The sequence below is a fragment of the Tigriopus californicus genome, chromosome 8 (assembly GCF_007210705.1).
Source record: "Tigriopus californicus strain San Diego chromosome 8, Tcal_SD_v2.1, whole genome shotgun sequence".
In the NCBI taxonomy this organism is placed as follows: domain Eukaryota; kingdom Metazoa; phylum Arthropoda; class Copepoda; order Harpacticoida; family Harpacticidae; genus Tigriopus; species Tigriopus californicus.
This window is the reverse complement of record NC_081447.1, coordinates 4,546,795-4,557,410: the sequence shown is the minus strand read 5'-3', so window position 1 is coordinate 4,557,410 and position 10,616 is coordinate 4,546,795. Positions and strand designations below refer to the sequence as shown.

Sequence of the window (10,616 nt, the reverse complement as noted above, 5' to 3'; positions counted from 1 at the left end):
ACAATTGCATCGTCTTTTCTGCCTCAACGGTATGGCCTTCTCCTGAATATTTTCACTCCAATGTTTTTCTAGCATTTTCAATGCCGTTCATTTCCGTGGACGGTGCTTAAAATAGTGAATTTTCATTTCATGTCAGGATATCAAAAGAAAAACCTATGCACTTGGCTGAATAGTCTGTTGCTTCTTAAAAGGACATGGTGTGCCACTAACACTCACTTAAAGATACACCAAAAATCCAATCACTAACGCATTAATAATTACTGCAATTGTAGAAATGATTGAGTCTTCCCTTATGCAATTTTCCCCATAGGCATTGTTAAGTCTGGCTTCACATTAAACCCTGTTTATGGATATGAATAATGAAATACATGACGTTTCCTCCAATAACTTCGAGCAGGAGAATCGATCCTTGGACCTTCATCTCTTCTTGATGTAGAATGAAAAAAAGCGCCATCACAGTTCTCTCCACTAATACCTCAAATGTTCTCATCACAGTTAGGCTTAGGTCATATCCAGACTTATTAAAGCAATAGTTTGCATCCGCGATGATTGTGTGCTAACATTCGTGACTCAATGTTCACCACTGTAAGATTTGCCTTTGAGTCTCGTCTACACAGACTAAAACTTAAGGACTATTGAAACGGAGATGCCTGGTACCGACATTGCTCGTTATCCTCCTTGTGAGTCGTATAAAAGGTTGGCCTGGATCCCAGGGAAGACCACTTACCTCATTCAGGATATGGCATTAGTCGTGATTCTTGTTTTTCGGCAATGTGCAATTCACGTAATTCACGTGGTAACAGAACCCTGTTCTCCTTGAAAAGGGGTTTTGTTATCTTATGGAGTGCATGTAACTGATAAAAAGAAGCCAAAAAGGGTTTGTTTTCATGACCAAATAATATTAAGGTTCTGCGGCACATGTACATTGATATCCATAAGCGAAGTAGTGTTGAACTAGCTTTAAAACCTCAGAGTTTACAACAATGAATATGCCATTGAGACGTCTTTTCCGTGGGTGTGTATTTTACAACTTTAGGCTATTGTCACTGATGTGGAGGATGACATGGTCTTTTCTGTCAATTTTGCCCCAAACCGTTATCAAAGCGCGTTACACAAATTCTTGAGAGATGAGATCTAAAAAATGGATCCGATTCAAGTTTGAAAAATTAGGATTCACCATGGCACACTATCTGTGACTTTTGACATTTTTCTATTATCACATAACTAGTGACCTATGGATGGGTAGATTAAGTAAGATGGAAAAATATTCCCAAAAAATTGATAAGGTGAACTTTGGAGATAGATATCGTTGTTTATCGAGTTTTACGGTTAGTAATACTGCAATGTATTCCCTAATTTGTTATTATCTACTGCCAGTGTTTATGTCGTCCTAAAATGCTAAGGCCTGTCCTGACACCGAAAATAATGTAAGAAAATTAGCATTGCAAAGCTTTATCTATTTTACTTGCCAAATCAAATGGACGACCTCATTTCTTTAGTTTGTAAAATGGGCTCACTTCCCTTGTGACCCCTGCAAGACCCTCCTAAATAAGAGGGGGAGAGTTACGCCAGATTTCTGAACACACTATGCATGACAAGATATGAATGAAAACAAATAATTAGCCCATTTTGTTAACACGAACTCTAGTTGAGCATTAAATTTTGAAGGGTTTCTTCTGAAAGCAACATTCAAGCTCATTTAAATCAATGGGTAGAAATTGTTCCTTTTGTACACGAGTCTAATATTAGTAACTTAGAAACTTTACTCTGCCAGTCAAAGTGTGGTGAGAGGACCATTTGTTTGGTTTAAAGGGTCAAGTTCATTGTTAAGGCAATTGCGTTAATCATTTTCTTGACAATGTGGCACGAATAATAGTTTACATTGGGCACGTCAGAGTGCGCCGGCTTAGTTTATAACTAATCTTCAGGAAATGTAGGGGCGATAGGTGAAAGGGCAATCTACCTTAAATTGATTTCTAATGCGTTTGAGTTGCCGTTGGCAAAATCTTTCTAAATAATATATAGAAATAATTAGCATTCTAGGGACACAAATGACTCGTCACATGTTTACCTCATGGCATATCACTGGAAGTTTACTTAGCAGTATAACATAGCTCTTCGAGCCCTTTGAGTTTAGGCCAAATGAAAAGCCTATTTTTTAGTTACATAAAAAACCTTCAGGCCTATCAATTTTCGCCCAATCAGTAATCTGTTGCCTTTATAAATCATGTAGGCCTGTTTTTGATGGCACTCAATGTTAATTAAGATACGGAACAGAGAAGTCAAAGTCAAAGTGACGGTGCTTTAAATCGATTACTTAATACAAGAAAAACAAAACAGCAGATTAAGTGTTCAATTACGTACACCAATCATTAACTTAAATCCTCTCTTAAAAGAGTTTACCCTGAATTAAGTGTTTCGCATCAGTCGTTAGTGTACACCAATCGAGAGAGAACCCTAGTTCGTTAGAGAGCGAGCGCATCTGACGTTTGACAAGAATACAGTAGAGAAGCACACTGATGGTGGAACAACCCGATGCAAGAACAATTTCTCAGTTCCCCTTGATCCACAAGAGATAGTGGAAGGCCGAACATTGCTCCCATGCCTTATTGAATATGATGAGAACGAGAGGGGTGTGCGCTAACGTTGGCTTTTGGGCCTACTGGACCTTGTGTATTTGGTCTTACTCGTGTGTGGAAAGTGCCTCGATATTGATGTATTTCCCCATCTCAACTCCCAGTCATAAGAACGTGTTTCGACCTTTGGCCGAGGCCTTGGCTGAGCAAGGCCATCAAGTGACGGTGGTCACCAGTATTCCAGACCTTCATGTAAAGGACAATGTCACTGAGATCCATGTGAAACTCTCTCGAGATCTTCTCTATGAAATGGGACAAGTGGCGACATCACAAAACGGAGACAATCATTCATTCAGGCGGGTTTCGAGAAAGCTTTTTAATGTGAAGGATTGTTTTTTTTTACCCCTTACTTTGAAATCTTAGGTAGAATGATATTTTGTACTCTACATAAATTTCGGTGGGATAGGCTGAAGGGGCAATTTAGAAAGCTGTGAGACTAAATGTTGACAGTGAGTAGGTTCTGAATATTTCAGGCATGTTCTAATCTTGTTGATCATTTTCATCAAGCATTCCACTGATAGGGAATTTAGATGTATTTGTTGTCATCTTTAGAGAGGGAAAAACGTTCAATTACAAGGACGGCTCTAATGGATGAATTCATGGGATAAAAGCAAAATTGTTCAATAACACATCTTTGTTCAATCTAATAGGTTCTTTTGAAATCAAAAGATGAGAATTTCTCTAGCACTTGTTACAAAGACGAGAGGCTATTTCCCAATAAAAGGATTTCTTTTAAGATTTGTAATCTCTAAGATATTTGCAATTAAGTCAAAGGTTGATTACAAAAGCAACGACTCTTGAAAATGAATTTTATATAGAGTCTTTCATGACTAAACCTTTTATCGCGTTTTGTTAGTTCATCAAATATTTATCAGTCAATACGCTCAACATTTTTGATAGTACAGAAAAGCAATCACATTTTCTTCATATGGTCATCAACGCCCAAGGATTTCTGTACGTTTTTGTGACAGCAAATATGACGGTCCAAAAAATCTAATTGGAATACACCAATGGTTCGGGTCTCAGAGTACAACAGAATACACCTTTAGTAAGCCTTGGAGATTTTCTTTCTTCCTTCAACCAACTTGAGGGTTTCTTTCAGAAGCTCTTTCAAGTTATTTTGGTCGAGGGCCTTCCATCCTCTAGCTCGGTGCGAATGCCTGACTTTTTCTTGTCGTGCTGAAAGACTCAAGTAGCGGCCTTTAAAGGCCGCGCTTTCTCGACACTTGTATTGTGTAACAGTCGGCTTTGGTCTAATTCCATTCATACAAAAACGCTTTCTCCAACGGACTGCCTCCAGACTGATATCAGTCCTGATGAATATCCGCAATTGCATCTATGAAGCTCATCTTGAAGCCCTCCAGCATCCCGAAATACGAACCCTGTTACTGGATCCGAACACAAAATTTGATCTCACCTTTGTGTTCCCTCTCTTCAACGAAGTCGGTTATTTCCTGGCCAAGCGGTTCCGATCCCCTTTAGTGTTATATATGCCGGCTGTGGCCAACAGCCTCTTGACCACATCCTTGGGATATTTCGATAATCCCACGTTTGCCACGACTTCGACTTATGAAATGGCTCAATCTGAAACGCCAGGCTTGTTCCACAGACTTATTGCCATAATAATTCATTTGGGTTACCATCATATGAAGCAATGGGCCTTTGTCAACACCCAAGAGAGCCTTCTGAAGGATCTTAATATCTCGCATGGCACTGACCTTCTCCAATTGGAAAGTGAAGCGAGCTTTGGCATGTACTTCAGTCACTTTGCATTTGACTCGATTCGACCAACTTTACCCAATACCATTGACATTGGACTGATCCATTGTGTCGAATCCAAGTAAGTCTATTTTTGAATAAAGTTATCCATATTAATTGTTTTCCATATAACTAGGTTCTAGATAGGTCTTTTCATGATTGCATTCAGAATGCTACCAGTGGTCCCTCATAACCCATATTGAAAAACAATTAAATGGAACAATTGTGCTTTTTTGGTGGATTAAAAATTGGATAGAATTGTTATCAAAACGTTGTTTAAATCCTGCATGAAAACTTTTCCTGGGTGCAGTACATGCCTATTTTGAGTTTCAAGCCAAATTTGATTTCATTTCAGAAATCTATCCACGGAATTAAGTGATTGGTTGAATGGCGAAGACTTCATTTTCGTCTCGTTTGGATCCTGGATATCCACCGATCATTTGACTCTCGATTCCCAAAGCATTCTTTGGGAAACACTCCAAACTCTGCCCGTGAAAGTAGTTCTGAAAGTGGGAAAGAACTCGGATCGTCTTCGGAGCAATGACCGGATATTAACCGGCACTTGGTAAGCTCTAAATCTCCGGGGAACCCCAAAGTTATATCACCGAAGCGAAGTTGAAAAAACCTACGAATCGTTTGACCCTGGCAGGTTTCCTCAACAAGATCTCCTCGGGCATCCTAGTTGCCGTTTGTTCATCTCCCAAGGTGGAATGATGAGCCTTCAGGAGAGCGTGTTCCACGGTGTTCCAATCTTGATCATCCCTTTCTTTGGCGACCAGTTTGCTAATGCACAAAGGGCAGCACGTCAAGGTTACGGGAGGAAACTCGAGATCCAAGGTATGATTGAGTACGTAATAGCGTATTGAGGGGATTTCGGTCAAACGGGGTATTTTGGTTCCAAGAATGGCGCGTTTCCTGCGTCATATTGGAGTATATGATTTGACTTCAATTCACTTATCTCCTTGTTGATCTATGTCTAAAAAGATCAAATAATGATGGATGACTTTTTGAAGGGTATAAGATTGAATGAATTGATTTGTTTGTTAGCGGGAGCTCAAAGTTTGGGTGGGTTTGAAGTCCTGTCAATTTGAATTGGGAATTCCCTAAGATTACGTCAACTTCAAACACAGTATATTAAAGCCCGTGAAAATAGGTAAGAAATCGAGCAAACGTTACAATGAGAGTTGGAAAAAGGCTCTTTTCGTTGATATGTACTCTTATTAGAGTCTTAGAATCATTCCAGCTTGAACTTTTGACGCTATTTGAGATCCAAATTGCTAACGATTGCATGAATGCTCCAAGAAATCACAAAAAAAGATAAACACGTGAATTCACGGGTCATTCATTCAGGTATATTTGAGATAATTTTGATAACTATTGACAAGGTCGCTCGCACTTCTGAAATAGATATGATGAGCAATATATTGGACATAGTTACTCACTGGAAAAAAAAATCAAATCGAAGATATATATGTCTACTTTTTTCTTTTTGATATGGCAGTTCACGAACTTCTAGAGACGTGGACTGCGAACGCAAGCAAAAATTCTTATCTCCAATCTCCAAAACAGTTAACTTTATTCCAAATAAGCACTTCGCTAGGACCATAAGATATTGTTGAATAGGACTTTTCAAGTGAACGCCTTTGTGAACATCTTACGTTATTCCATAGAATAAAATCAAAGACAACATGCTCAGCCAAACCGCACTGTGCATGCATTGAATTTGACATTTATTCCATTTTGCATGTTTTTCTAAGTATATATCATTGTGATATTGAGCCAATTTGATAGTGCGTTCACCGTTTAACACCAATGATGTTCATTTTGTTGGGTTTTAACACAGCTCACTCAAAATTGCTCGACTATTGAAAATTTAATGGGCGGATGGTTCGAGTTGACTGTGATGTTTGTCTTAGTTCTCCCTCCCTTAAATGCCAAAATCAGGGTGCAGGACCACATTTTCCGTGAATTTTCTTCGCTTGACTTGCCCTATAGATGAATTGGCCAAATTTGAGTCCAAAACTATGTTCCAAAGTTATGTAGTGGACACGACACAAAATTTGGAATTTTCCTCCTCTTGGTCAGCTAATACATAAGTTTTTGCCAATATAACTTTGAAACGAACCATTTTACAGGGAAATAATGTAAAAATTACTTGCCTTTATTTGAAGAGATCTACGTTTCTTCTTTTATTTATTTCGTTCGATAAGTGGTTCAGAGTTGCTATGACCAAGAGCAGGCCGATTTGACGGGAAGCTCGTTCGCAGTCCAAATTTCTAGAAGTTCGTGGACAATTCCATCAAGTCTGCCAATCAAATATTTGCTACAAACACCTAAATTCAACAGACATGGAAGCTGCTCCAAAAATTGGCATAATCATAACTTTCATATAACGTTATGAATTAATTTGGTTAAACAGAGAGGATTTCACGGTCACTTTCAACTGATTGATTTTTTTTATAGGAAGCACAAATGTTTTAGTTTATGCAGGATTTCATGTCAAGAACAAGACGAGCTCTTTTCAAAGCCAAAAGTCAGGAATCAATACGGTTCTACGGTACCTTCATTCATGAGAATCTTGTTAATAATCATTTATTCTCTTCTTTACTGAATTTCAGACCTTTCTCACGAATCCTTGAGGGAAAGCATCATGGATATCCTCCAAAACGGCTCGTATCGAGACCAAACTCAACAAGTTCGCTCTTTACTCATTGATGATATTTCCACGCCCCTAGAAAAGGCGGTCTTTTGGAGCGAATACCTGATCCGTCATCAAGGTGCCATGCATCTAAACTTTCCAGGGAAACACGTGGGATGTCTACAATTTTTTCATTTGGATATCTGGCTTACCATGGGCTTGGTGATCAGTCTCTTATGCTATCTATTATGGAAAATGTCCTCCTGGTGTCTCAGAAAGTTTTTGTAAAAGAAATCTTCATTCATGATTGACTATTTAGGGACTCGTAAAAACACGCAACCTCGTATTCATTCGTTCATTTCTCGATACGTAGTCATTAGTAAAGAGCGGATTTGAAATCTATTGGACTTGTTGATCATAAGTTTTAAAGGGTTTTTTTCGTAACCGGTTTTAGTCTTTCAACACTTCAAACGTCTCGTCTTGAACTGCTGGGATTCCAATCCCAGCAGCGGTAAGGAAGTCCGCAAAAAAACATTTACACTTAGGAAAACTAATAAATCATTTTTAGCCTTTTCAGATCCGCTTTCTAGTAATAAAGTTTTATCAAATGATTCCAAAAAGAGTTAAGTAAAAATGTATATCTTAAATGATTTGCCAATTGGGGTCATTTTTAAACATTTTAAAAAAAATTGCCCCAAATTTTGTCAATATAAGCGATACTTGTTTCAGGAAATCCTTGATTTTTGGCCTTGATTTTTCCAGGTCATTTTTTCCAACCCACACTTTTATCGAAACTTGGCGTGATTACTCGCTTTTTTTGCATTTTAGGAACATTCTTTTGTACTTCTTGACCGGGGAAATTCAGCTTGAATTACAAAACTGTTTTCTTTACATACTGATCTAACATGCCCATTATGATATTTGGCTTAGCTTTATCCCATTTTTGGCAGAGCAAATGAAAATAGGTATACCACTTCCATTCCAAGGTTGAACCATAGAGGAAACAAAACCTAGAGAGTGCAATGCGAGCTAGGCAGGTCGACTTGTTTTTAGAGCGGTTGGGTGACAGCTGAAAGGCTGTAAGGGTATGGTGTCTGATTTTTCAATTGGCTGGAGTTGGACTGTCCACTAGTTACCAGGGCATTAGTAACGCAATTATAAGCAACGATATTACAATAATTCGTTCCTTTTTTCGAAAAAGAACGTGTAATTCCATTGCATTTTAAGATAGGGTAATTGTAACGACCCAAAAACTAAAAGAGTTACTCGCTACTCTTTCTTTTTTCAGATTCCAGAATGGCCTTTAATTTATCGTTAATATCATGACAACGGAGGAAAAGTTAGGATCAACAGAAGTTGTCATTTTTTTCTATTTGATCTAGCAATTTATGAGAGAGGTCCCCGGTTCGAATCTCCTCCCCGACCTTTCTCAAGGAAACTTTAAGACGCTGACCACACCCACAGAGGGAGAAACAAAACTGATACCGGACTTGAAATTGTTTATCGGAATTTGGACATGAATGATGTGATGGCTGGCTTCGATGGCCTGACGAGGTGCACCCTCCGACCCTAACATTCCCATACCAAAAAAAAAATCTTGTTGCATTTGCTACTTTAGTGTTTCCATCTTCTCAATTAAATTAAATTGTACTGAAGACCTAATCTTTCTTCGGCTTGAGAATGATGCTTCAAAGTTCCAAAACCCTTACATTTCCACAACTTAACAGAGAAATTTTACCGGCTTTCTAGTACTGTTTTTCCATCATGACTTTTGCAAGATTCTTTCAAACCTTCAACAATCATTTCCCCATTCAGGGTCCCAATCCTGACTCCTCAAAGCTATAAGATGCAATATATTTTGAACAATTATGCCAAGATTAAATGCCAATGCTCATTATTAAAAAAGTCAACAGTCTTCTAATTTTACACGTTAGGACTGCTTGAAGCCATAACCACAATTTCTTTTGAGGGGGAAACCCCATAAAATATTGGTCATCTTAATTTTAGGAAAAGTGACGAGTAACGACATTACGTTTTTTTTTAAATGGAACTTGTGTAACGAATTAGCATTTTTGACTTGGGTAATTTTAACTGTATTTCATTCCTTTTATTGAAGAAGGACTAATGCCCCACTGGTTACCGATTCAGCTGCAGTTAAAACACTACAAACTCAATTTTTACACTTATATGTTACTTCTTCTATAGTTGAACTACTTCAAATCTAGATATGGTATAATCCATGGACCACATGGACCATCCATGGAGAATTTACTTGGACGTCCAACATACTTTTTAGAATATTTTGATGAAAAAAACTTCAGTTCGTTGCATCACGGTGGTTATATTTTCTGGTTAAGTGATTGCTTAAATGCCAAGACATCTCGATATCTTTTTCTTTGTCAAAGAAGCAAAAGTAACAACTTTTGTGAAATGCACGTGTTTAAAAGTACCTCCGATAAGTGTGTTTAGTCACTTAAAGTACATGAAAATGCATCATTGTCAAAAACGTAGTCAATCAGTATTAAGCATACTCTTAGTTATGTATTGACGTAAAATTTCATAAACTTCTATTTAGAACTTGCTTAGTTATAACAACTTAAAGGTTGCGTTTTACGCCGTAAAAGATCGAAAAATGGCCTAATTATGTTTCCAGTTATTTCCAAGGAATATGATTAACTTTTTCAATGAAACGACACGATATAACATTTCTCCGTTTTCTTAAAGATTTCTTTTGAAGCTAGAGGTAGCAAAAAATGTCGCTTAAAACTTACAAAAGATGTAAAATTACTTTTCATTTTACTTAAGTGCCAAAAACTACACGATCCTATCATGTTCCGAAAATATTTGAACGATACACGTGACAGTTTAATTTTGAAAATTGTTACTTTTTGCAATAAGTAACTTCTACGTACTAGCAAGGTTTTTATTCAACGTTAATAGAATTTTGTCAAAGTTCAAGATTAAGCTTGATTTAAGTCGCGATTGACAAGTATGGTATCAAAATTGCGAAATATTTTCGTTAAGTAAGTTTTAAGTTATGTTGCAAGCTATGTTCGGAGTTTTCTACCTGCTTCAGAAGCATGAAATATTACAATTTATATTTTAGGCATAGAAACAGCTTATTATATCTCTTGGCAATTGCTTTAAGATATAACCGGAGCAATTTGTAGTCAAATTTGATGACAACGCAATCTTTGCAAACAAGATATTTCATTGTTTGCTCCATGGATTTGAATAAAATTTTAGTGGGAAACGCAACTAAGGTTACTCCCAACATCTATTGATTACGTTTTTAAAATATTATCTCTTTGTAGGTTTTAAGTGGATTAATATTCTAATCTTAGCTAGAATCCAACATGATTTTTTACAAAAGTTGTTCCTTTTGTTTCAATAACAACGAAAATAGTTAAAACAAGGCTTGGCATTTTCAAAAAAACTTTATCAGTATTGTGAGTAACACCGTCATGCAGCAGTTAAAGGCCATTTACACTTACCGTTGGATTTTTCTGACGTTTCTGATTGTTTCTTTCATTTGATAAGTGGTCCATAGTTGCTATGACCAAGAGCAGGCCGATTTGGCGAAA

The 10,616-nt window shown here is 37.4% G+C and overlaps 1 protein-coding gene across 1 annotated transcript; it reads left to right on the top strand.

Annotated features, from left to right (window-relative positions):
• Positions 1-2,252: 2,252 nt before the first annotated feature.
• Positions 2,253-7,378, top strand: LOC131885600 (UDP-glucosyltransferase 2-like). Its single transcript, XM_059233690.1, has 5 exons — positions 2,253-2,932; positions 3,937-4,476; positions 4,750-4,959; positions 5,044-5,231; positions 7,013-7,378. Exons 1-5 carry the CDS (start codon positions 2,616-2,618, stop codon positions 7,318-7,320), a joined length of 1,563 nt encoding a protein of 520 aa, XP_059089673.1. The 5' UTR covers positions 2,253-2,615; the 3' UTR covers positions 7,321-7,378.
• Positions 7,379-10,616: the final 3,238 nt, after the last annotated feature.